Raw genomic sequence first — 27,982 nt, forward strand, 5'->3', positions numbered from 1 at the left:
TCAGTGCTGCAGGGGCTGGGGGCGACATTTTAGAGCTCCGGCTATGATGTGGTGAAGCTGCTAGAGCAGATCATAGCCGGATCTCACAGTATCGCAGTAATTCTGGCATTATATTTGCCGAAATTAGTGCGAACGATGTGGTTGGCGGTTCAGATTTGAACAGCCAATCACAACGATCGTCGATAGGGGGTGGCGATGCCACCCCCCCTGGGGTCAAGCAAAGGTCCCCTGCTGTAAGAAACAGCAGGGGACATCATTTGAAAGCCGTTGCTATGGCTACGGCAATCAAATGAAGTTTAGGCCGTAAAATTACGTCCCTGGTCGTTAAGTCACGTTAAAATAGGACGTAATTTTACTGCCCGCGGTCGTGAAGGGGTTAAGACAGCGTAATACATCCAGAGTCATTCAAAAGTTACTGAGGATGTACCATGACAAAAGTGACAATAAGGGAAAAAAAATTAACCTTTAAATCACCTGGTAAATCCCCTCCTGAGGTGGACCCACCGCCCTGGCTGACTATACTTCGGTGGATACTACATGACTGCACCTGTGTCAGCCTTAACAGCCTTTACTCAGCAGTCCGTGATGAAGGTCTGATTGAGACTGAATGGTTTCACTTTTTGGACTGCTATATACTAACAAATAGATCACCATTATCTTCTGTCACCTTACTAGAGTTCCTGGTCTATATCTTGTCAACCATGCACAAGTGAACACTGCAGCCAATCATGGATCGCAGCGCTCTTGTACCATAAATGAAAGCTTAATCACTGGGTCAGATGATTGGCTACATCACTAATATGTGCATGATCAGACTTTTATCACTGCGGGATCTCTATAGGCGATTATTTTATTTTACCATGTTGCCATTACATTTTTTTTTTAATAATATACAACTCTTCTAAAGCATTAAAATCTACTCAGGACCTGTCAGAGCTACCAGGGTCTAAACCAGGGGTCTGAAACTCAGCTGGGTATATGGCCCGCATATAGAAAAAAATAATAATTTGGGGTCCGCATTCTTTGCAGGGCTAAGTGGCATTTTTAATGGTATCATTTATTGCTCTTTACAACTTTGGATCACTGTTTTTGAACACATTTTGCTTGTTTATTACAGCAGGGTATAAGTTCATATTATTTTCTTCTTTGTTTTTTTTTTTTTTTTTAATGTCTTACGGCCAGTGTAAACATGAGCTTATAAATTACATGTACACCAACTTATATGCCAGCTCACTTTTCTGTTTTGTTTTTTTTGTTGTTTAATATAACATGCACTTTTTCTTGTTTATATATAAGAAGCATTTTTAATGGTGAAAAAAATTCATGCTTTGTTTTAAATTATTATTTTTTTTTTTTTTTTTACATTTTGTCCCCTTCTTGTAAGTAATATTACAATTAGCACCATGTAGTAATTTTGGCCAACATCTTGTAGTAATTTTTCCATCCTCCTGGTCCTCATTTTTTTAGTAATGTATCCCATCCTTTTCCCCTTCTTGTAGTAATGTGCCCATCCTGGTCCCCTGTAGTAATGTGCCCCATCCTTGTCTCCTTTTACAAATGTGCCATTGCTGGTGCTCTTCTTGTAGCAATGCCCTGTAGTAGTCTCGCCTATTGTGCCATTCTACACACACACACACATACACACACACACACACACACACACATAGCGCTCTGGGGGTATACAGCAAAGGGGTGGGGGATATGCAGCTCAAGGGGGTATACAGAACTGGAGTCAGGGGACACAGTTCTGAGGGTATACAGACAGTTCTTGAAGGTATACAGGCAGCGCTGTGGTTGGGGGGATATTCAGCTTGGAGGTATGTTGGTGGTTCGGATCCCCTCTTCATCTGTGGGATGGGAGCTCAGCACACGGAACGCTAGCTCCGCCCTAAGATTAACTTGCCCTGGACGCAGCGCTCAGCACAGAATGCTATGTGCTGACTGCTGCGGCCTCTGCACCGGCTGGGATCATCAAGGGGGCCACGGGCCACAAGAAGCAGCCTTTGGGGCCCACGTGTTTGGTCTAAACAGTACTTTCAAAATAGGCAGAAATTATATGGCACTTCCCATTAAGTAACCAATAGGGATTAAAAAGGAACCTTGTAGCAAAAAGGGTTCTGTTTTTTTATTCATGGCATGGCTTGAACAATCCATGAGCTCGCCATCATGAGACAACAGTGTTCGTTTTTCTCTTTAAGATTGAATAATTTTAAAAAGAAAAAAGCCAAAGAATTTAACAGGTTAACTTGATTAGACAAGGCATATGGTCATCTCTGCAAATTCATGAACATTATAATGGAATGGGCCACACATACGCATAGCCGACACTCGCAGCTTCTTGTCTCTTCTGCGGCCATGTTCCTTCATTCACGAAAGGTACAATGGCAGGCACAGGACAACTACTCTTTCGGTAAAAGTCACAGCACAAAGACGAGGGCCTCCCCCTATTGGACATTTGTGGAATACTCCAAACAAATGTTATAAAAATACAGTTTACAATATTGTTACTTTTAATATCATAACCGGGAACCAATAACTGAATAGATTTTTGATTTCATATTACAGGGCGTTAACACAAGAGGGTGATGCTGCATTTCTAATATACAAAGTAGCCCACGATTTGCCCAGAACTGATCCCGCTGCACACGGCCCGGACAATCACTAGTCCCAATGACTGATTTCCGTATGGTCATATTGTGCGCAGTAACAAGTGTTCAGCACTATAATCAGCTCATGTAATTACAGTACACAGGGCCCATCATTAAATCAAATTAATTAACAAAGCTATTTTAATAAAGCAGCTGAAAAACCACATCTAGATATGACAAACCAAGAAAGTGTTAGGGGATAGTCCGCTATATTTACAAGAATCTTACAAGCTGAAAAACTACATAAAACATGCATCTTTCCCCCATATATTGTGTATAGAGTATTTGCAGACATGTGGATTCACCTTCCACTCACTATAAAACACAACACACGTGTTTTCCAGTGGAAATAGCTAGAGTAGTAAGGCTATGTGCGCACACTAGGATTTGGTTGCAGAAATTTCTGCATCTCCGGGCACAAAAAATTGAGGTTTTTTTTTAAATTCTGACATGTGTCACTTTATGTGGTCACAACTCTGGAATGATACCGCAGATCCCAGGACTCGAGCTTTATTACTTTCATGGTTAAATAAAATATCATTTGCTTTTGCATCGTCACATTGTGATACCTATAACTTTATTTTCCGCAGACAGAGCAATATAAGGGCTTGACGTCTGCGGGATAAGATGATGTTTTTATATTCTTTGTATATAACTGATTGCTTCTTATTCTATTTCTTGTGCGGCGTTATTGTGAGAAAACAATTAGCAATGACAGGAACTTTTCTTGTGAATTTTTGTGTTCTGTGTTCTGTGTCCTTTATGCTTCACACTTACGTTTTACATTGACTCTTGCCTAGTAGACCTTGCTTATGGCAGCATCTAACAGGCCTGAGTATCTGCCAGATCCCGAAGCCTTGGCTTTACTTCAGCAACATCAGCCCCATGATCACACAATGGGGGTGTGGATGGGGTGAAAAAGGAAGTCCCCTCCGACTGAACCATTTAGATGCTGCTGTTGCTACTAAAAACAGATTATGGCAGTTGCAACAGTGTGTCAGTTGTAATAATAATAATAATAATAATTTTTATTTCTATAACACAAACATATTCCACAGCGCTTTACAATGAGACAATAAAAAGTAACAAAGAAGGGAATTTTGTTTACTTACCGTAAATTCCTTTTCTTCTAGCTCCAATTGGGAGACCCAGACAATTGGGTGTATAGCTATTGCCTCCGGAGGCCACACAAAGTATTACACTTAAAAGTGTAAGGCCCCTCCCCTTCTGGCTATACACCCCCAGTGGGATCACTGGCTCACCAGTTTTAGTGCCAAAGCAAGAAGGAGGAAAGCCAATAACTGGTTTAAAGACCAATTCAATCCGAGGAAACATCGGAGAACTGAACCATACCACATGAACAACATGTGTACCCGAAAAAACAGAAAAACCCCGAGAAAACAGGGCGGGTGCTGGGTCTCCCAATTGGAGCTAGAAGAAAAGGAATTTACGGTAAGTAAACAAAATTCCCTTCTTCTTTTTCGCTCCTAATTGGGAGACCCAGACAATTGGGACGTCCAAAAGCAGTCCCTGGGTGGGTAAAAGAATACCTCGTGATAGGGCCGTCAAACAGCCCTTTCCTACAGGTGTGCAATCGCCGCCTGAAGGACTTATCTACCTAGGCTGGCGTCTGCCGAAGCGTAGGTATGCACCTGAAAATGCTTGGTAAAAGTATGCAGACTCAATCAGGTAGGTGCCTGACACACCTGCTGAGCCGTAGCCTGGTGCCGTAATGCCCAGGATGCACCCACAGCTCTGGTAGAATGGGCCTTCAGCCTTGAGAGAACCAGAAGCCCAGTAGAACTGTAGGTTTCAAGAATTGGTTCCTCGATCCTCCGAGCCAGGGTGGATTTGGAAGCTTGCGACTGTTTACGCCGACCAGCGACAAGGACAAAGAGTGCATCCGGGTGGCGCAGGAGCGCCATGCGGGAAGTAGAACCTGAGTGCTCTCACCAGAACCAACAGATGCAAATCCTTCTGAAATTGATGGACTGGACGAGGACACAAAGAAGGTGAGGTGATATCCTGATTGATATGAAAGTGGGATACCACCTTAGGGAGAAATTCCGGAATCGGACGCAGAACTACCCTGTCCTGGTGAAGGACCAGGAAGGGAGATTTGTATGAGAGCGTTGCTAGCTCGGAAACTCTCCTAAGAGACGAGACCGTTACTAGAAGGCCACTTCCCGAGAAAAGCGGGAAGGGAGACCTCTTTCAAAGGCTCGAACGGCGGCATCTGGAGAGCAATTAGAACCTTGTTCAGATCCCAGGGCTCTAACGGTCGCTTGTACGGAGTGCTGAGACGACAAACTCCCCGTAGGAACGTGCGTACCTGAGGAAGTCGTTTCTGAAAAAATACAGATAGCGCTGAGACTTGTCCCTAAAGGGAACTGAGCGACAACCCTTTTTCCAACCTAGATTGCAGGAAGGAAGGAAACAGACGATGCAACCGGCCAGGGAGAAACACCCTGCGCCGAGCACCGAGATAAGAATATCTTCCACGTCCTGTGGTCAATCTTGGCGGACGTTGGTATGCTAGCCTGTCTCATGGTGGCAACCACGTCCTGAGGTAATCCTGACGACACTAGGTTCCAGGACTCAATGCCACACCATCAGGTTGAGGGCCGTAGAATTCAAATGGAAGAATGGCCCTTGAGACAGCCAGTCTGATTGGTCTGGTAGTGCCCCCGGTTAGCCTACCGTGAGGCACCACAGAACCGGGAACCACAACATCCTCGGCCAATCTGTAGCGACGAGGATGGCGCGGCCGCAGTCGGTCCTGATCTAGCGCAGCACTCTGGGCAACAATGCCAGAGGTGGCACATAAGGTAGCTGGAACTGCGACCAATGCTGAACTAAGGCGTCTGCCGCCAGAGCTCGATGATTGTGAACCCGTGCCATGAAGCTGGCACATTGTTGTTGTGCCGTGACGCCATTAGATCGACGTCCGGCCTCTGTCAGCGGCGCCAGATCTCCTGAAACCCGTCCGGGTGAAGAGACCATACCCTTTCGGTCACACCCCGGCGACTTAGGAAGTCAGCTTCCTAGTTTTCCACGCCTGGGATGTGAACTGTGGATATGGTGGATGCCGTGTCTTCCACCCACATCAGAACCTGCCGGACTTCCTGGAAGGCTTGCCGGTTGCGCGTTCTTCCTTGGTGGTTGATGTATGCCACCGCTGTGGAGTTGTCCGACTGAAGTCGGATTTGCTTGCTGTCCAGCTGCTGTTGGAAGGTTTGTAGGGCAAGATACACTGCTCTGTGTTCGAGAACATTGATCTGAAGGGTGGACTCTTGCTGAGTCCACGTACCCTGAGCGCTGTGGTGGAGAAAAACTGCTCCCCACCCTGATAGACTCGCGTCTGTCGTAACTATCGCCCAGGATGGGGATAGGAAGGACCTTCTTTTTGACCATGAGGTGGGAAGAAGCCACCACCGTAGAGATTCCTTGGCCGCCTGAGAAAGAAAGACGACTCTGTTGAGGGAGGTCGACTCCCCGTCCCATTGGCGGAGAATGTCACATTGTAGTGGACGCAGATGAAACTGCGCGAAAAGAACTGCCTCCATTGCTACCATCTTACGTAGGAAGTGCATGAGGCGTCTCAATGTGTGCGACTGGTTCTTAAAGAAGAGATTGCAGCCCGTAGTGAATGCTGTTTGTCTAGCGGAAGCTGCACTATCGCTGAGAGAGTATGAAACTCCATGCCTAGATATGTTAGCGATAGGGTCGGGGTCGGATCTGACTTCAAAAAGTTGATGATCCACCCAAAACTCTAGAGAGTCTCCAGCGCAACGTTCGGGCAGTGTCGGCATGTTTCCTAAGAGAGTGCCTTGACAAGTAGATCGTCTAAATATGGGATCACAGAGTGACCCTGAGAGTGCAGGACTGTGACTACTGCTGCCCTGACCTTGGCGAAGACCAGTGGGACTGTCGCTAGCCGGAAGGTAGAGCTACGAACAGAAGGTGTTCGTCTCCTATAACGAAGCGTAGAAACGCTAGTGCTCTGGATCAATCGGCACGTGTGGATAAGCATCCTTGATGCCTAATGATGCTAGGAAATCTCCTTGGGACATTGAGGCGATGACATGGCGGAGGGATTCCATCCGGAACCGCCTGGTGTCCACGAGCTTGCTGAGCAGTTTTAGATCCAGAACGGGACGGAACGGCCCGTTCTTATAGGCACCGCAAACAATTTGGGGTAAAAACCGTGACCTTGTTCCTGAAGAGGAACGGGGGTCATCACTCTTTCTGCCTATAGAGTGCACCCTGTTTGCAGAAGAGCAGCGGCTCGGCCGGGAGGTGGAGAAGTTCTGAAGAATCGAGTTGGAGGACGAGAAGTGAGCTCTATCCTGTACCCGTGAGACAGAATGTCTCACACCCAACGGTCATTGACCTATGGCAGCTAAATATCGCCAAGGCGGGTGAGCCAGCTACCGACCGAGGATGCGGAGAGAGGAGGCCGCAAGTCATGAGGAAGCCGCCTTGGAAGCGGGCTTTCAGACTGTCTCTTTTTTGGGCGTGACTGAGCCCGCCAAGAATCTGAGCTCCTCTGATCCTTTTGAGTCCACATTGGACGAGGAAAAATGGGACCTGCCCGAGCCTCGAAAAGACCGAAACCACGACAGCCTCCTGCTCTGTTGGGGTTTGTTGTGTCCGGGCTGAGGAAAGGATGAATCCTTACCCCTGGACTGTTTAATGGTTACATCCAAACGCTCACCAAACAGTCGGTCAGCAGAAAAAGGCAACTGGTTAAGCAACCTTTTTTGGAAGCAGAATCTGCCTTCCATTCACTTAACGAGCAGACCAGGCTCTGCTTAAAAACACGGAGCAGCGGAGGCTACTGCCGTACGGTTCGCAGAGTCTAGGGCAACCTGAATCGCGTAAGAAACAAATGCAGACATTTGAGAGGTTAAGGATGCCACCTGCGGCACAGATGTACGTGTAACCGTGTCAATCTGTGTAAGACAAGCTGAAATAGCTTGGAGTGCCCCAAGGGTGAGAATGCTGGAGCCAACGGTGCGCCGACAGTCTCATAGATGGATTTAGACCAGAGATCCATCTGTCTGTCAGTGGCATCTTTAAGTGCAGCTCCATCTCCCACTGCAACTATGGATCTAGCTACAAGCCTGGAGATTGGAGGATGCCGCTTGGGACACTGGGTCCAGTCCTTGACCACGTCAGGGGGCAGGGATAACGTGTATCCTAAGCCGTTTGGAGAAGCGCATATCTGGATAAGTGTGGTGTTCCTGGACTGCCTCTCTGAAGGCAGAGTGGTCCAGAAAAATACGTGAAGCTGACTCCTCCACTGGAGGAGCTGGGTGAGAAATAACCAACATTCTATTGATGGACGCTATAAGATTATTCACTATGGCGTCACCATTAGGTGTATCCAGATTGAGAGCGGTCTCAGGATCAGAATCCTGAGCCGCTACTTCCGCCCCATTACACAGAGAGTCCTTCTGCTAGGACCCTGATGAAACCGAGGGCCGCTCATAGTGAGCCCGCTTAGGCTGTCTGGGACTGACGTCTGTGCAGAGCCGTGACTCTGGGATGCGTGTGACATTCCCGGAGCTGTTAGTTGTTCACACTGAGGGGGGCCATGGATCAATGATTCAACAGTGCCCATGTTGTGAGAGACATGTCCGGACTGCTAGGCTTCTAGTATCATAGCCATAGTCTCAGAAAATCTGTCAGTAAATACTGCAGACACCGTCCTCATCCTCTGGCCATTAGCAGAGACTCCGGCTGAGTTGATATAATGGGGGTCTATGTAACCTGCCGGCCGTATAGCCGTACATGCTGTACCGGCTGCATAGAAAAACATGTGGTTCTGCACCTTTGTTTTACACAGAGAATATGCTGATAACTCCTCCGCACAATCCAGGAGGGTATATACAACGTGCGACCAAACAGTGCAATGTATATAGTACAAGCATATCTATAAGTGCACTTCTGCACTAGTGGGGTTAGCACCACAGGTGCTGCTTAACGCCTGTTGCAGCGATTGTGTGACTATCAGAATGCCAGGGTCTTCCACACTTGTCTCTGTATCGTACAGAAACTGACACTAATGGCTGCCGGCGTCCTTGTAGAGAAGGAAGCCGTGGGCGTGCCTGAGAAAGTGCGGGAATCCGGTTTCACAGTGCACACAGTGAGAGGGGTGGAGTATGCAAAACATACTCCAGCTCTCAGCGCTGCTGTGCTATGCAGCGTCACGCCCCTACCATGACTGTCAGGCCTGTGGGCGGTAACGAAGGGAGACTAGGCCCAGAAGCCGGGGACTCGAGTTAATAAGCGCGGCCGGCATATCAGTGCTGGCCGGCGCGGAAGTCCCCGGCGCACCACAAATCCCAGCGGCGCCTTAAATAAAAATGGCAGCGGCGGTTAGCGCAGTAGTCACCCAATACACTAACACACCCAGCAACGCTGTGGTGTGCGATGGCACTAGTGCGGACAGCGCCGCTGTCCCTGGCGCACTAACACACCCAGCAGTGCTGCCGTGTGTCTGCGCGGTCCCCACAGGGACACAGAGTACCTCCATGTAGCAGGGCCATGTCCCTGAAGATACTCCGCTCCATGTCCAGCAGATACCAGGGGCTGTGGATGGAGCACGGTCTCAGTGCCTGGAGACCGATAGAATCCCACTTCACCCAGAGCCCTGTAAAAAGGGATGGGGAAGGAAGCAGCATGTGGGCTCCAGCCTCCGTACCCGCAATGGGTACCTCAACCTTAACAAACACCTCCGACATGAAGTGGGGTGAGAAGGGAGCATGCTGGGAGCCCTGTATGGGCCCTCTTTTCTTCCATCCGACATAGTCAGCAGCTGCTGCTGACTAAACAGTGGAGCTATGCGTGGATGTGTTGCCTCCTTCGCACAAAGCACAAAACTGGTGAGCCAGTGATCCCACTGGGGGTGTATAGCCAGAAGGGGAGGGGCCTTACACTTTTAAGTGTAATACTTTGTGTGGCCTCCGGAGGCAATAGCTATACACCCAATTGTCTGGGTCTCCCAATTAGGAGCGAAAAAGAAATTGGGATACCAAGATGAGTGAGGGCCGTGCTCGTAAGCTTACAGTCTATGATGGAATAGGGGAGCCACAAAAGGTGAATGGGGGGAGAAAAGCTTGTCACATATGGTTCAGCCATCGATTTAATGGGGGATTCAAAACCAGCTGCGTGTACCGGTCACCAGGCAGAATTTATACATGTACAGAGTAAAAAAGTACATGAAGAGGAATGGAATCAGAAGATACAGGAGACAAGAATTGGAAGTAAATTTTATGAAGGGCAGAAAGGGACTAGATTAGATCAGGGCAGTGAGGTGATAGGCTAGTCTAAAGAAATGCATTTTTAGGGCCTGCTTAAAGGTGTGGATGTTGGGAATTAATCGGATTGCCCTTGGTAGTGTGTTCCCGAGCATAGGTGCAGCTCGTGAGAAATCTTGAAGACGAGAGCGGGAGGTTCAAATTATTGAGTATGTCAGTCTTCGGTCAGTAGCAGAGCGGAGGGCACGGGTGGGGTGATAGAGCTGAGGGAGATGTAGGGTGATGCGGAATCGTGGAGAGCTTTGTGGGTGAGAATTATAAGTTTATATTGGATTCTGTAATGGATAGGCAACCAGTGTAATGACTGGCACAGAGCAGAGGCATCAGTGATTGGAGAGGAAAATGATCTTGGCTGCGGCATTCAGGATGGATTGGAGAGGGGAGAGTTTAGTAACAGGGAGACCAATTAGTAAAGAATTACAATAATCCAGGTGAGAATGAATGAGAGCGACAGTAAAGGGTGCTTTACACGCTGCGACATCGCTAGCGATCTCATTAGTGATGTGACACGCCAGATCGCAGATAAGATTTGCCGAGATCGCACATAGGTCATTTTTGTGGCGCCGGTCACATGTGCGATCTCGGCTAATCGTATGTGCGATCTGGAGTGTTACATCGCTAATGAGATCGCTAGCGATATCGCAGCGTGTAAAGCACCCTTAAGAGTTTTTGCAGAGTCATAGATAAGAAAAGGGATGAATTCTAGAGATGTTGTAGTATACAGATGATCCCAGCACAGGTGGCATCTGAGGTATAATAGGTGTAGGGTTTGCAATGGCATGTTTAGCAGTAGTATTTCAGGTCCTTAAATGCCGAACAATTTCTCAAGAAGAAGCTCTGCAGTGTATTGCTAGGCAGGCAATAGTGTTGATCTCCTGCATGAGTACACGCATAGACCAGTGTATAGCATACACTCTGTATACAGGATGACAGACTATATATGGAGCCTGTACTATGTTCTGTTTGTATACTAATGCAAAAGGTCAACTCTACTGCCTGCTAAGCAGTGCACAGCAGAGCAGCTATTTGAGCGATTGATGATGGTCTCAGGACTGATCTGCCACAGGTTAGCTATTACCGTGTTTCCCCGAAAATAAGACATCCCAGGAGTTTTCAGGGAAGCTTTAATATAAGACATCCCCTGAAAATAAGACATAGCTGGGTCAATAATGAAGTGTCATGCAGTGGTGAAAGAGTTAAAGACACTGCAGGACACTTCATTATAGGCAGCGGGCACCCCCAGAAGAGAGAAGACAGAAGAAAGAAGACCCCTGATCATACTTACCAGAAGCCGACCGGGAGCAGGTGAGCGTATCAAGGTCCTGCAGCGGCGGAACGAACACACACACACACACACACACACACACACACACACACACACACACATCAGATCACACTCACTCACTCTCACACACACATCAGATCGCATCCACACACAACATCCGGCGATATCGCTTGCTTCTCGGCGGCGATACTGTGCGTGCAGTGACCACCGCAGTGAGCTGCTTTTTTGTTGCGGTCCGCTTGCTTTGTCGGCATACAGAACGCAGGCATTTACCTGGAAGTGATGTCAAGAGGTTTCCTGTTGACCTCACTTCCTGGCAAAGTCCTGGAAAGCCCCGGTGTCGCCAAAGTGCCCGCCCCGACCCCCGACCCCCATCCCGAAAATCCAACATGGCCGCGCGCACAGCAGCTCACCGGCCGCAACCTACTCCTATGATTTCTGTCGCATGTGCCTTGAGACATGCGACAGAAAAATGCCCCCCAGGCCCTGCCAGGTCACCCCCTATTCCCCCGGTATTCCCCCTTACCTGTCCGGTCGCAGCGCTGATCCCCCCGCGGCCCCCTCCTCCTTCACAGCAGACGCCGGTCAGTGCGGTCACATGAGCAGAGCAGCTGACAGCCAGTACTGTGTTCAGAGAGCTGTGCTGGCTGCTCGCACTCTGCAGCTGTGACCCGGGGAGAGTGGGTGCAGATTTTTGGCACCTACTCTCCTCAAATGGAGGGTCTGCCCTCCTAGAAAATGGGGGATACGTTCCCTGAACGTGCCCTCATATTCTAGAAGGTCCAAAGCCGACGTGGGACGTCCAAATGGATTTCTGCGGACCCATTTTTTTCAAATTGTTTGATTAAATTGGAGAACAAGGGAATGATTTGGGGAGTGTTTTTTCTAAGAAAAATGTTTTTGTATTTTTTTGCTTTTGTTTACTGTCAATTAGTTATGTCTGGTATCTGATAGACGCCGTGACATCACTAATTGCTGGGCTTGATGCCAGGTGACATTACACATCTGGTATCAACCCCATTTATTACCCCGTTTGCCAACGCACCAGGGCGTGGGATGAGTTGGGGCGAAGCGCCAGGATTGGCGCATCTAATGGATGCGACACTTCTGGGGCGGCTGTGGCCTGCTATTTTTAGGCTGGGAAGAGTCCAATAACCATGGCTCTTCCCACCCTGAGAATACCAGACCCCAGCTGTCAGCTTCACCTTGGCTGGTGATCTAATTTGGGGGGACCCCACGTTATTTTTTTTTTAATTCTTTATTTATAAATAAAAAAAAAAAGCCTGGGGAGCTCTCCAAATTGATCACCAGCCAAGATGAAGCTGCCAGCTGTGGTTTGCAGGCTACAGCTGTCTGCTTTACCCTGACTGGCTATCAAAAATAGGGGGGACCCTACGCCATTTTTTTCATTTTTTTTTTTTTTATAAATACTAAGCTAGGCACCCTTTAGTGCCACATGAAAGGTACTAAAGGTGCCAGCTTAGAATATGCAGGCGGGGGTGGGACGTTATATATATTTGACATCCATTCATCCATTGACGCTTTTTTGGCTGTGTGCCCACAATCAGGTTTTGCAGTGGTTTGGGCGCTGAGTGTTTTCCCTGCGTCCATAACGCTGCGTTGTGCAGTAGAAGCACAGTGGAAGGATTTTTGGAGATCCCGTGCCGACTGTGCTTCTCTTCTCCGCAGCGTAAACGGACCAGTGGCGTGGCTTCCCGAGCCTCAGCATGTCAATTTATGCTGTGGAGACGAGAGTGCTCTCTGCAGGTAGAATAGAGCTAAAGTCCACAGCAGCCTGAACCCAAATTGTGGGCATGGCCAGCTGCGTTCTCCCGTGGACAACACTCACATCTCTGCAGGAAGGCTGACACTGTATACTAGACGTTGTGTCGCTGGATCACGGCCACATAGCCTAAAAGTGAGAATATTGTTGCTACAGCAACATTTTGGGTGAAGTAGCTGTGGATTCAAAATGCTTAATATACTCCTGAATAAAATCCTTGAGGGGTGCATATTCCAAAATGGGGTCACTTGTGGGGGTTTTCTGACATATAGGTACCCAAGGGGCCCTGCTAATGTGACATGGTGCACGAAGTTTATTTCAACTTTTCCAAAATTCAAATGGTGCTCCTTCCATTCCAAGCCCTCCCATTTATCCAAACAGAATGTGGAGAAGGAAATGACATCACAGGTTTTTTTTTTCCAAAGGTCTGTGTTCAACCAACTTTATTAACACTGACAAGTCTTAAAAAACGCACCTAAAAAAACGCACCATGAAAAACGCATGAAAAACGCATGAAAAACGCATGCGTTTTTCTCAAAAAGCATGGTTTACAATTCTCCCCTCTGCCAGAGGGTGCGTTTTTTTCCGTGCTGAAAAAAAGCAACGTGTGCACATAGCCTAAGCCTTCATTACATCGTGCAAGCTTTCAGAGTGTGGATCTAGTTGCTTCATAAAGTGAATGTGCCACTAGATTTTACAGTATAAATTGCATGCATTTTTAAATAGATCTCTTACTTCATGAAGATGGTGTGTATACAATGAAAATTAATGTCAAAGTCAGATATGAACACTGGCCAGCTAAAGCTGAAGTCATAAAATCCTAATTTTTGAATACTTTCAAAACGGCCCAGTCCGACATGGGTTTTCAAAAGTAAGTACAACAATCTCAACAGGTCTTAGGCTATGTTCACACACTGCGTTTTTTACCTGCGTTTTGGGTCCGTTTTGGGTCCGTTTTTGCTGCAGAAATTTCTTGAGAAATTCTTGTAACCTTTCTGCAGACATTCCCCAGCAAAACCTATGGCAAAAAAAATTAGCTGTGCACACACTGCGTTTTTTTCTTAAGAAAATTCTTTCAGTAGATTTTCTTAAGAAAAAGAATGAGCATGTCACTTCTTTTCTGCAGCTAACTGCGTTTTTTGCCATAGATAATTGGCACAATAACGCAGGGAGCAACCAGCGGTAAAAACGGACCTAAAACGGACCTAAAACGGACCTAAAACGGACCTAAAACGGACCTAAAACGCAGGTGCGTTTTTGGTGCGTTTTTTAACACAGGTGCACTCTTAAGAAATTTCTTAAGAAATTTCTTAAGAAAAATCATTTTTCTAGTGTGAACATAGCCTAAGATCTATTTAATAATGTGTGCTGCATGTATTAATAATAACTGAATGTAGAGTTTTAGGTCTCAAAAAAACCCAATTAAATAAATAAATGAATGAATGAATGAATGAATGAATGAATGAATGAATGAATGAAAATCTAGTTTCACAATTCTGGGAAGAAAATTTCTACGGTGTAAATGGTCTACAAAAGAAGTGCAGTAATTTCTAACAATTTCTTCTAATGCCCTAAGCTGCAGGCCTTCTTTAACCCCTGATAAAATTACTAGTGTTAGCGATGTGACTGTTCCCTATTAAATGGATTCCAATAACTACGGATAGATCCCATTACATACTTAAGGGGTTCACCAGGCTCCAGGTGTTTTTTGCGATAATACTGCTGCAGACCACACTAACGCCGGTATGAAAATAACCAAACTGGATGTCTGTAGCTGTACTTTACATTGTTTGATTGTTGGACCTTTGGATTTCCAGTTGCTGTAAAACTACATGTCCCATCCGTCCATGGCACTGTGCAGTGCCACAATCTAGTGTTCTGGCTGCAGACTATCACGCTGCCTGTACAGAGACTATCAGAGGGACATACACTAATACAAGACGCCCACACTGTTACACTGCATAGAAAACTCAGGTGTACAGACAGGTTTCCGATGTAAAAAAATAAATGTACAGTAGAACCTCGCTTAACGAGAATTTCGCTTAACAAGCAAAGCTTTCTGTAAATTTGTAACTATTTACGAGAAAGCTTTGCTGTACGAGTGAAATCCTCACCGCACACACTTCCGGTTCCGTACATCCACCGTGCTCTGACCCGCACTTGCAGTCCACGCACGCACACACACGCACACACACGCACGCACACGCACGCACGCACACGCACGCACACGCACGCACACATACAGTATTATGCTCACCTTACCTTCCGTTCCACCGCCGGCCTCATGGTTCTTGTAGTTCCTGGGTACATTGCGACGTCATTGCGGCGAACTACAAGACCCAGGAGGCCGGCGACGGAACGGAAGGTAAGGTGACCATATAATATAATATAATATAGTGTACCTTCCGTTCCATCGCCGACCTCCTGGGTCCTGTAGTTTGCTGCTCCGCTCCACTCCAGGCTGTAGATCGGCATCCATAGCGACGAAGCAGGAACTTCCTGTCAGACGCTACTCAAAGGCAGCGCGCTGGCCAATCAGAGGCAAGCGGCTCTGCCTTTGACGTCAGCGCTCTGGCTGCAGAAGTTCCTTTCTCGTCGTTTTGGTAACCCGATACACAGCCCGGCCCCGTACGAGAGAACGGCAAATCCCAGGAGACCGGCGATGCAACGGAAGGTAAGGTGAGCATATAATATGTGCGTGCGTGCTTGTACGTGTTTGTGCATGTGTGGAATGACACAACAGGGGACCAGGATGGGACATTTAACACGTTGTGGAACGAATCGTCTGCATTGCAATGATTTCCTATGGGAAATCTTGCTTTGCTGATCGAGTGACTTGGTTAACAAGCACACTACCAGAACAGATTGTTCTCGTTAAGCAAGGTACCACTGTATTCAGGTTTGTAACTTTAGCAGCTTAATAAGATGTATTAGCATTTCCAAGGCTCAGCTTTAGTCCTGTCCATGTAGTCAGTACATGTTATTCTCTGTAATGTGGAGATTCATTACTAACCAGTCTACAAAGAACTCCAGATAGCCCTTAGTAGGACACTCCAACTTTGGTGTTCCCATTTCCGCTTTCACTCCGACTAGGATATCGGTATGGCCCTGAAACATAATGAAGATCAGTCATCTACAAAGTGGGCATAAATTATTCTATATTCCATAGTCAATATACTATTTGAAAAGGGTTATCTGTCTTCAGGAGCACACCCCTCCTCAGCCTCCCTACTTGCAGGGCAGGCATTGTGCCTCTAAAACAGTGGACCATCAGTTTGGTTTTACTGCTGGCATTCTTCAGCATTTGAGCAACGCAGTAGCACTGAAGATGGCTTGATTTGGAGCCAACTGCGTGTTCCAGCTAGCTTCAGAGCAGTGCTTACAAGCTTTACAGAAACAAGCTTGTAAGCGGTGCACTCCTTGCTTTTGAGACCGGCCACTGCTGACGGACTGCTGCAGTGGTCAGTAATCTAGCAATAAGCAGTAAACAACATGAAACAATAACTCCACTCCTGAAAACAGAAAAGCTGCAAGATTAACCATTTACTATAAAGATAACAACTCTAAGTCTGGGGCAAATTCACATATCGATGAGACAGAAGCAGTCAGGAACCCCTGGTCTGTGCAGAGCAAAACCTTTACAAGCTGTACTGTTCCTGAGGAATTCTATATAAATGCGATATAGGAAAAATCAGTTCCAACGTAAGTTTGTATTACAGAGTGATGTCCCCTAGAAATATTTGGAACTTACTATTTTCACTCGAGCAGATCCGGTAGTATTTGATACAACATCGGTCTCCACTTCAATCCCTCGGTAGTCCTCACATCCTCTGCCGTCTGTCCGCAAATCATCCTGCACGAGTAAATCACACTCCTCATTATGTGCTGATATAGGTATGATTCAGTCCAGAGTATCTTCAGCCTCTCATACCCATCGGGAACAAGTGTCAGCCAACTCTCCCGACTCCCCCATACTCAGGAACGCCTGGGCTCGCCAAATGTTTGTACTATCTATGAGAGAGCCACAGTCAGACATCCCTTATGGATGTAGAATCCTCCTCTCCCTCAGCACCATCTTTCATGGGCACCATACACACTGAGCAGTTCAGAGATCTAATGTGTATGGAGGCCTTCAGGCTAAGACACACGGCATAAAAATCGGAACGAGTGGAATGCGATAAAAAAAACAAAAAAAAAAAACAAAAACGCATTCCACTCGGACCAAGTTTAGCCTATGTGTCAGCACCCATGAGCAATTATTTTCTCAGCCCTAATCGGACCGAGAAAACAGTCGCAGCATGCTGCGGGTGCAATGCGATCATTGTTTCTCTTGCACCCATTCAAGTCTATGGGGTGAGAGAAGAAAAAAAAAAAAAAATCGTACTGCACTCGCATTACACCAGTGTACCGTGAGTGTAGGACAACAATGGCAATAGCTGGATACGGAGGAGAGAGGAAGATAAATCCCTCCCTCATCCCCGCAGCGCCTGCCCTCCCCTCCGCAGCACCGGCCTGCCCCTCCGCAGCTGTGGTCCGATCGCAAGATCGGACCTCAGTCGCAATGACACTCACATGACACTGCCAGCGTGATCAGAGTATTATGCGAGGATCGCAGTAGTCCCCTTGTGGCCCTGGCCTTACTCTCATCATCCTGATATTCTCTTGCTCACTTCATAAATGCCTTCTGCTACTTTTATGTTCAAATTTAGGTCCTATGCACACTGGGAAATAACTTTTTCTTATGAAAAATCCACACCCTCTGGCAAAAACCACGGTAATAACGCCCCCTCAGTTTGCCGTGGTTTTTCCGCGGGTTGGTCCCTGCGGTTTTTTATCATTATCTATGGCAAAAATCACAGGTACCTGCGGAAAAGAAGTGACATGGCTCATTCTTTTTGCTGCAGAAATTCTACAGCAAAAACCTGTAATTAAAAAAAACGCAGTGTGCGCACCGCATTTTTTTTTCCCCATAGGTTTTGCTGGGGAAGGACTGCAGCAAGGTTATGAACATTTTCTGCAGCAAAAACTGCGGCAAAAAACGCAGTGTGCGCAAAGGGCCTTATACTGCTTTTATTAATCAGATGCTAATACTAAGAGATGAATATGTCAAGGGGGTTATACAGTCTAAAAAAAAATATTAAAATGTTTTAAAATGGTTAAATCTTTAAATCTTCATACATGGATAAACATTTATTGCATTGATTAAAAACAAAAACAATGTATTCTCCTCTTACTAAACTCTGCTGCATCACAAGTGAATGGGGAAGCACAGAGACAAGGAAGCGTTGGAAAGGGGGCACTGGTGGGAATGTAGATTTTATTTTGGTCTTATATTAAATTAGAGTCTGGCTCTTTAAACTTTTTTTTTCAGGCTGGTCAACCCCTTAAAGGGGTTGTCCGCATTTTAGGCTACAAGTCTGCAGGAACCCTAGGCAACTGTAAACTTGCGACTCGTTACAGCACACGGCACGAGCAGCAGTGGGAGCGTAACTGTAAGTAAGCGACTGGCATGCAGATTAGATGTGCGCGGCCTCGCTCAATGCAAGAAGCCCCCAGAAATGAATGGAAACAAAGCGCTGCTTTGAGTCCGCAGCAATGAGTCCGGATCCCATTGAACACCTGTGGAGAGAGCTTACAATTGCTGGTGGGAGAGGACGCCTTCAAGTAGAAGAGACCAATTCAAGTTTATAAACAAAGAATGGTGCAAAATTCCACTTATTTATTCCATAAATACATGGCAGTGCTTGTTCATCACTAATTGTTATGAGTACCCAGCACCTGAGCATGGTAGTGCTCGCTCATCACTAGTTACAAGTACCCAGCACCTGAGCATGGTAGTACCCGCTCATCACTAGTTAGGAGTACTGAGCACCTGAACATGGTAGTGTTCATTCATCACTAGTTACGAGTACACAGCACCCGAGCATGGTAATGCTCGCTCTTCACTACTTACAAAAGTACCCAGCACCCAAGCATGGTAGTGCTCGTTCATCACTAGTTACGAGTACAGAGCATGGTAGTGCCCGCTCATTACTAGTTACGAGTACAGAGCATGGTAGTGCCCGCTCATCACTAGTTACGAGTACAGAGCATGGTAGTGCCCGCTCATCACTAGTTGCGAGTACAGAGCATGGTAGTTCCCGCTCATTACTAGTTACGAGTACAGAGCATGGTAGTTCCCGCTCATCACTAGTTAGGAGTACTGAGCACCTGAACATGGTAGTGTTCATTCATCACTAGTTACGAGTACCCAGCACCCAAGCATAGTAGTGCCCGCTCATCACTAGTTACGAGTACAGAGCATGGTAGTGCCCGCTCATCACTAGTTGCGAGTACAGAGCATGGTAGTTCCCGCTCATTACTAGTTACGAGTACAGAGCATGGTAGTTCCCGCTCATCACTAGTTAGGAGTACTGAGCACCTGAACATGGTAGTGTTCATTCATCACTAGTTACGAGTACCCAGCACCCAAGCATAGTAGTGCCCGCTCATCACTAGTTACGAGTACAGAGCATGGTAGTGCCTGCTCATTACTAGTTACGAGTACACAGCATGGTAGTGCCTGCTCATTACTAGTACAGAGCATGGTAGTTCCCGCTCATTACTAGTACAGAGCATGGTAGTTCCCGCTCATTACTAGTTACGAGTACAGAGCATGGTAGTGCCCGCTCATCACTAGTTGCGTGTACAGAGCATGGTAGTGCCCGCTCATTACTAGTTACGAGTACAGAGCATGGTAGTGCCCGCTCATTACTTGTTACGAGTACAGAGCATGGTAGTGCCCGCTCATCACTAGTTACGAGTACAGAGCATGGTAGTGCCCGCTCATCACTAGTTACGAGTACAGAGCATGGTAGTGCCCGCTCATCACTAGTTACGAGTACAGAGCATGGTAGTGCCCGCTCATCACTAGTTACGAGTACAGAGCATGGTAGTGCCCGCTCATCACTAGTTACGAGTACAGAGCATGGTAGTGCCCGCTCATCACTAGTTACGAGTACAGAGCATGGTAGTGCCCGCTCATCACTAGTTACGAGTACAGAGCATGTTAGTGCCCGCTCATCACTAGTTACGAGTACAAAGCATGGTAGTGCCCGCTCATCACTAGTTACGAGTACAGAGCATGTTAGTGCCCGCTCATCACTAGTTACGAGTACAAAGCATGGTAGTGCCCGCTCATCACTAGTTACGAGTACAGAACATGGTAGTGCCCGCTCATCACTAGTTACGAGTACAGAGCATGGTAGTGCCCGCTCATCACTAGTTACGAGTACAGAACATGGTAGTGCCCGCTCATCACTAGTTACGAGTACCTGAGCACGGTAGTGCCCATTCATCTCTACTCGTTACAAGCATGTATGGTAGTGCCTGCTCATCAATAGTATGAAGTCACAACAAATTCATATTATGGCCCCGACCCTATAGATGCCCGGGACACGGGGAGATCCGGCCCGTGTAATGCCCGGTGTGCCAGCAGATGTGGGCAATGCACCGAGTATGGATAACCTGAGGTTTCCATATGTAGCATGGCAGCCCCCTGTATAGTAACGATGGCGGCGGCTGCATGCACGCTGCCCGCTCTACACAACCCCGCCTACACCAATGTCCGCTACAAGCTCGGGAATAATGACCTGAATGCCGTGCAGCACGTACACCTTCTCGGCCTCGCTCAGAACCACAGAAGCCATGGTAGAGGCTAGATCGGAGTTGATTTTTTGAGGTGGGAGGAGTGATTTCATGAAATCATGATGTCACCGGAAAAGGCGGGGCCTCCTCAGTGCCGTGCAGATCTGTGGGCGGGAAGCGGCAGTGCTTGGGCTCCTCTGTGCAGAGCGGAGGATCCTGACCCTGAGGTGGAGAAGAGTCAGCGTTTCCTCATTAGTTATAGCTCTGGGGTCTCAGCCTGGATGTTGGGGGCACAGAGCAGTGTCTCCTGTCTGTGTTGGGGGCTGCAGCTCGTGTATGTCTCAGGCTTCAATAAGGTAAGTGTGTTATGGGGGGTTACACGGAGCAGGGGATGATACTGTACGTTTGGGGGGGCTCGCACTGGCTGGGGGGATGACGCTGTACGTTTGGGGGGGCTTGCACTGGCTGGGGTGCGACGCTGCACGTTTGGGGGGGATGGCACTGGCCGGGGGGCGACGCTGCACGTTTGGGGAGGCTCGCACTGGCCGGGGGGATGATGCTGCACGTTTGGGGAGGCTCGCACTGGCTGGGGGGATGATGCTGCACGTTTGGGGGGCTCGCACTGGCCGGGGGGGATGATGCTGCACGTTTGGGGAGGCTCGCACTGGCCGGGGGGATGATGCTGCACGTTTGGGGGGGCTCGCACTGGCCGGGGGGCGACGCACGTTTGGGGGGGGGCTCGCACTGGCCGGGGGGCGACGCTGCACGTTTGGGGGGGCTCGCACTGGCCGCGGTGCGACGCAGCACGTTTGGGGGGCTCGCACTGGCCGGGGGGCGACGCTGCACGTTTGGGGGGATGGCACTGGCCGTGTTGGTGACGCTGTACGTTTGGTGGGGCTCGCACTGGCCGGGGGGGCGACGCTGCACGTTTGGTTGGGCTCGCACTGGCCGGGGGGATGATGCTGTACGTTTGGGAGGGCTCGCACTGGCCGGGGGGCGACACTGCACGTTTGGGGGGGCTCACACTGGCCGGGGGGATGATGCTGTATGTTTGGGGGGGCTCGCACTGGCCGGGTGGATGACGCTGTACGTTTGGGGGGTGTTCGCACTAGCCGGGGGGCGACGCTGCATGTTTGGGGGGGATGGCACTGGCCGGGGGGCGACGCTGCATGTTTGGGGGGGATGGCACTGGCCGGGGGGCGACGCTGCATGTTTGGGGGGGATGGCACTGGCCGGGGGGATGATGCTGCATGTTTGGGGGGGCTCGCACTGGCCGGGGGGATGACGCTGCACGTTTGGGGGGGCCCGCACTGCCCGGGGGGATGACGCTGCACGTTTGGGGGGGCTCGCACTGGCCGGGGGGATGATGCTGTACGTTTGGGGGGGCTCGCACTGGCCGGGGGAATGACGCTGTACGTTTGGGGGGGCTCGCACTGGCCGGGGTGCGACGCTGCACGTTTGGGGGGGCTCGCACTGGCCGGGGGGATGACGCTGTACATTTGGGGAGGCTCGCACTGGCCGGGGAGTTACGCTGCATGTTTGGGAGGCTCGCACTGGCCAGGGGGTTACGCTGCATGTTTGGGGGGGGGCTCGCACTGGCCAGGGGGTTACGCTGCATGTTTGCGGGGCTCGCAGTGGCCAGGGGGTGACGCTGCATGTTTGGGGGGCTCGCAGTGGCCAGGGGGCGGACGCTTCACGTTTGGAGGGGGGGGGGGCTGGCACTGGGCAGGGGGCGACGCTTCACGTTTGGGGGGGCTGGCACTGGGCAGGGGGCGACGCTGCACGTTTGGGGGGCTGGCAGGGGACGACGCTGCACGTTTGGGGGGGCTGGCACTGGGCAGGGGGCGACGCTGCACGCTTGGGGGGGCTCGCACTGGCCGGGGGGCGACGTTGCACGTTTGCGGGGCTCGCAGTGGCCAGGGGGTGACGCTGCACGTTTGGGGGGCTCGCAGTGGCCAGGGGGTGACGCTGCACGTTTGGGGGGCTCGCAGTGGCCAGGGTTGACGCTGCACGTTTGGGGGGCTCGCAGTGGCCAGGGGTTGACGCTGCACGTTTGGGGGGCTCGCAGTGGCCAGGGGTTGACGCTGCACGTTTGGGGGGCTCGCAGTGGCCAGGGGGTGACGCTGCACGTTTTGGGGGTTTGGGGGGCTCGCAGTGGCCAGGAGGTGACGCTGCGTGTTTGGGGGGGCTCGCAGTGGCTAGGGGGTGACGCTGCATGTTTGGGGGAATCGCAGTGGCCAGGGGGTGACGCTGCATGTTTAAGGGGGGGGGGGCGGCTTGCGGAGGGCGACGCTGCACGTGTGGGGGGTTCTCGCTGGCAGTGGTGTGTGTTGTTGTGGGCTCTCGCGGGGCAGTGGTGCTTGTTGTTGTGCGCTCTCGCGGGGCATTGGTGCGTGTTGTTGTGCGCTCTCGCGGGGGCAGTGGTGCGTGTTGTGGGGGCTCTCGCGGGGCAGTGGTGCGTGTTGTGGGGGCTCTCGCGGGGCAGTGGTGCGTGTTGTGGGGGCTCTCGCGGGGGCAGTGGTGCGTGTTGTGGGGGCTCTCGCGGGGCAGTGGTGCGTGTTGTGGGGGCTCTCGCGGGGCAGTGGTGCGTGTTGTGGGGGCTCTCTCCTGCGAGACCCCCCGACGTGCAGCCTCTCTCTCTCTCCCTGCGAGACCCCCCGACGTGCAGCCTCTCTCTCCCTGCGAGACCCCCCGACGTGCAGCCTCTCTCTCTCCCTGCGAGACCCCCCGACGTGCAGCCTCTCTCTCTCCCTGCGAGACCCCCCGACGTGCAGCCTCTCTCTCTCCCTGCGAGACCCCCCGACGTGCAGCCTCTCTCTCTCCCTGCGAGACCCCCCGACGTGCAGCCTCTCTCTCTCCCTGCGAGACCCCCCGACGTGCAGCCTCTCTCTCTCCCTGCGAGACCCCCCGACGTGCAAGCCTCTCTCTCTCCCTGCGAGACCCCCCGACGTGCAGCCTCTCTCTCTCCTGCGAGACCCCCCGACGTGCAGCCTCTCTCTCTCCCTGCGAGACCCCCCGACGTGCAGCCTCTCTCTCTCCCTGCGAGACCCCCCGACGTGCAGCCTCTCTCTCTCCCTGCGAGACCCCCCGACGTGCAGCCTCTCTCTCTCCCTGCGAGACCCCCCGACGGTGCAGCCTCTCTCTCTCCCTGCGAGACCCCCCGACGTGCAGCCTCTCTCTCTCCTGCGAGACCCCCCGACGTGCAGCCTCTCTCTCTCCCTGCGAGACCCCCCGACGTGCAGCCTCTCTCTCTCCCTGCGAGACCCCCCGACGTGCAGCCTCTCTCTCTCCCTGCGAGACCCCCCGACGTGCAGCCTCTCTCTCTCCTGCGAGACCCCCCGACGTGCAGCCTCTCTCTCTCCCTGCGAGACCCCCCGACGTGCAGCCTCTCTCTCTCCCTGCGAGACCCCCCGACGTGCAGCCTCTCTCTCTCCCTGCGAGACCCCCCGACGTGCAGCCTCTCTCTCTCCCTGCGAGACCCCCCGACGTGCAGCCTCTCTCTCTCCCTGCGAGACCCCCCGACCGTGCAGCCTCTCTCTCTCCCTGCGAGACCCCCCGACGTGCAGCCTCTCTCTCTCCTGCGAGACCCCCCGACGTGCAGCCTCTCTCTCTCCCTGCGAGACCCCCCGACGTGCAGCCTCTCTCTCTCCCTGCGAGACCCCCCCGACGTGCAGCCTCTCTCTCTCCCTGCGAGACCCCCCGACGTGCAGCCTCTCTCTCTCCCTGCGAGACCCCCCGACGTGCAGCCTCTCTCTCTCCCTGCGAGACCCCCCGACGTGCAGCCTCTCTCTCTCCTGCGAGACCCCCCCGACGTGCAGCCTCTCTCTCTCCCTGCGAGACCCCCCGACGTGCAGCCTCTCTCTCTCCCTGCGAGACCCCCCGACGTGCAGCCTCTCTCTCTCCCTGCGAGACCCCCCGACGTGCAGCCTCTCTCTCTCCCTGCGAGACCCCCCGACGTGCAGCCTCTCTCTCTCCCTGCGAGACCCCCCGACGTGCAGCCTCTCTCTCTCCCTGCGAGACCCCCCGACGTGCAGCCTCTCTCTCTCCCTGCGAGACCCCCCGACGTGCAGCCTCTCTCTCTCCTGCGAGACCCCCCGACGTGCAGCCTCTCTCTCTCCCTGCGAGACCCCCCGACGTGCAGCCTCTCTCTCTCCCTGCGAGACCCCCCGACGTGCAGCCTCTCTCTCTCCCTGCGAGACCCCCGACGTGCAGCCTCTCTCTCTCCCTGCGAGACCCCCCGACGTGCAGCCTCTCTCTCTCCCTGCGAGACCCCCCGACGTGCAGCCTCTCTCTCTCCCTGCGAGACCCCCCCGACGTGCAGCCTCTCTCTCTCCCTGCGAGACCCCCCGACGTGCAGCCTCTCTCTCTCCCTGCGAGACCCCCCGACGTGCAGCCTCTCTCTCTCCCTGCGAGACCCCCCGACGTGCAGCCTCTCTCTCTCCCTGCGAGACCCCCCGACGGTGCAGCCTCTCTCTCTCCTGCGAGACCCCCCGACGTGCAGCCTCTCTCTCTCCCTGCGAGAGACCCCCCGACGTGCAGCTCTCTCTCTCCCTGCGAGACCCCCCGACGTGCAGCCTCTCTCTCTCCCTGCGAGACCCCCCCGACGTGCAGCCTCTCTCTCTCCCTGCGAGACCCCCCGACGTGCAGCCTCTCTCTCTCCCTGCGAGACCCCCCCGACGTGCAGCCTCTCTCTCTCCCTGCGAGACCCCCCGACGTGCAGCCTCTCTCTCTCCCTGCGAGACCCCCCGACGTGCAGCTCTCTCTCTCCCTGCGAGACCCCCCGACGTGCAGCCTCTCTCTCTCCCTGCGAAGACCCCCCCGACGTGCAGGCCGCTCTCTCTCCCCTGCGAGACCCCCCGACGTGCAGCCCTCTCTCTCCCTGCGAGACCCCCCGACGTGCAGCTCCTCTCTCTCCCTGCGAGACCCCCCGACGTGCAGCCTCTCTCTCTCCCTGCGAGACCCCCCGACGTGCAGCCTCTCTCTCTCCCTGCGAGACCCCCCGACGTGCAGCCTCTCTCTCTCCCTGCGAGACCCCCCGACGTGCAGCCTCTCTCTCTCCCTGCGAGACCCCCCGACGTGCAGCCTCTCTCTCTCCTGCGAGACCCCCCGACGTGCAGCCTCTCTCTCTCCCTGCGAGACCCCCCGACGTGCAGCCTCTCTCTCTCCCTGCGAGACCCCCCGACGTGCAGCCTCTCTCTCTCCCTGCGAGACCCCCCGACGTGCAGCCTCTCTCTCTCCCTGCGAGACCCCCCGACGTGCAGCCTCTCTCTCTCCCTGCGAGACCCCCCGACGTGCAGCCTCTCTCTCTCCCTGCGAGACCCCCCGACGTGCAGCCTCTCTCTCTCCCTGCGAGACCCCCCGACGTGCAGCCTCTCTCTCTCCCTGCGAGACCCCCCGACGTGCAGCCTCTCTCTCTCCCTGCGAGACCCCCCGACGTGCAGCCTCTCTCTCTCCCTGCGAGACCCCCCGACGTGCAGCCTCTCTCTCTCCCTGCGAGACCCCCCGACGTGCAGCCTCTCTCTCTCCCTGCGAGACCCCCCGACGTGCAGCCTCTCTCTCTCCCTGCGAGACCCCCGACGTGCAGCCTCTCTCTCTCCCTGCGAGACCCCCCGACGTGCAGCCTCTCTCTCTCCCTGCGAGACCCCCCGACGTGCAGCCTCTCTCTCTCCCTGCGAGACCCCCCGACGTGCAGCTCTCTCTCTCCTGCGAGACCCCCCGACGTGCAGCCTCTCTCTCTCCCTGCGAGACCCCCCGACGTGCAGCCTCTCTCTCTCCCTGCGAGACCCCCCGACGTGCAGCCTCTCTCTCTTCCCTGCGAGACCCCCCGACGTGCAGCCTCTCTCTCTCCCTGCGAGACCCCCCGACGTGCAGCCTCTCTCTCTCCCTGCGAGACCCCCCCGACGTGCAGCCTCTCTCTCTCCCTGCGAGACCCCCCCGACGTGCAGCCTCTCTCTCTCCCTGCGAGACCCCCCGACGTGCAGCCTCTCTCTCTCCCTGCGGAGACCCCCCGACGTGCAGCCTCTCTCTCTCCCTGCGAGACCCCCCGACGTGCAGCCTCTCTCTTGGGGACGCACTGGGCAGGGGGTGACGCTGCACGTTTGGTGGGGGCAAAGGGGGGCCCTGTGTGTGTGTGGGGCCGTGTGTGTGTGTGGGGCCGTGTGTGTGGGGCCGTGTGTGTGTGTGTGGGGCCGTGTGTGTGTGTGTGGGGCCGTGTGTGTGTGCGTGGGCCGTGTGTGTGTGTGTGTGGGCCGTGTGTGTGTGTGTGGGGCCGTGTGTGTGTGGGGCCGTGTGTGTGTGGGGCCGTGTGTGTGGGGCCGGGGCCGTGTGTGTGTGTGTGGGGCCGTGTGTGTGTGTGTGGGGCCGTGTGTGTGTGGGGCCGTGTGTGTGTGGGGCCGTGTGTGTGTGGGGCCGTGTGTGTGTGGGGCCGTGTGTGTGTGGGGCCGTGTGTGTGTGGGGGCCGTGTGTGTGTGGGGCCGTGTGTGTGTGGGGCCGTGTGTGTGTGGGGCCGTGTGTGTGTGGGCCGTGTGTGTGTGTGTGTGTGTGTGTGTGTGTGTGTGTGTGTGTGTGTGTGTGTGTGTGTGTGGGCCGTGTGTGTGTGTGTGGTGTGTGTGGCCGTGTGTGTGTGTGTGTGTGTGGCCGTGTGTGTGTGTGTGTGGCCGTGTGTGTGGGGGCCGTGTGTGCCGTGTGTGTGGGGCCGTGTGTGTGTGTGTGGGGCCGTGTGTGTGTGTGTGGGGCCGTGTGTGTGTGTGTGGGGGCCGTGTGTGTGTGTGTGGGGCCGTGTGTGTGTGTGTGGGGCCGTGTGTGTGTGTGTGTGTGTGGGCCGTGTGTGTGTGTGTGGGGCCGTGTGTGTGTGTGTGTGTGTGGGCCGTGTGTGTGTGTGTGTGTGTGGCCGTGTGTGTGTGTGGGTGTGGGGCCGTGTGTGTGTGTGTGGGGCCGTGTGTGTGTGTGGGGGGCCGTGTGTGTGTGTGTGGGGGGCCGTGTGTGTGCGTGTGGGGTGTGGGCCGTGTGTGTGTGGGGCCGTGTGTGTGTGTGTGGGGGGCCGTGTGTGTGTGTGGGGGGGGCCGTGTGTGGTGTGGGGGGGGGCCGTGTGTGTGTGTGTGGGGGGCCGTGTGTGTGTGTGTGGGGGGGCCGTGTGTGTGTGTGTGGGGGGCCGTGTGTGTGCGTGTGGGGGGCCGTGTGTGTGCGTGGTGTGTGTGTGGGGCGTGTGTGTGTGTGTGGGGCCGTGTGTGTGTGTGGGGGGCCGTGTGTGGTGTGGGGGGGGGCCGTGTGTGTGTGGGGGGGGGGCCGTGTGTGTGTGGGGGGGGCCGTGTGTGTG

General features: G+C 52.7%; 1 protein-coding gene across 1 annotated transcript in view; it reads right to left on the reverse strand.

Moving 5' to 3' along the window:
- EXOSC7 (exosome component 7) overlaps positions 1-20,781 on the reverse strand; it is a 53,728-nt gene extending 32,947 nt beyond the window's left edge. The window contains exons 1-3 of the mRNA XM_075316619.1: positions 20,673-20,781; positions 16,793-16,894; positions 16,055-16,149 (exon numbers count right to left, since the gene is read on the reverse strand). Of these exons, the coding sequence (XP_075172734.1) occupies positions 16,055-16,149; positions 16,793-16,894; positions 20,673-20,780 (305 nt within the window). The 5' untranslated portion in view covers position 20,781. The remainder of the gene's footprint in view (positions 1-16,054; positions 16,150-16,792; positions 16,895-20,672) is intronic.
- Positions 20,782-27,982: the final 7,201 nt, after the last annotated feature.

Source organism: Anomaloglossus baeobatrachus, chromosome 6 (assembly GCF_048569485.1).
Source record: "Anomaloglossus baeobatrachus isolate aAnoBae1 chromosome 6, aAnoBae1.hap1, whole genome shotgun sequence".
Lineage (NCBI taxonomy): Eukaryota > Metazoa > Chordata > Amphibia > Anura > Aromobatidae > Anomaloglossus > Anomaloglossus baeobatrachus.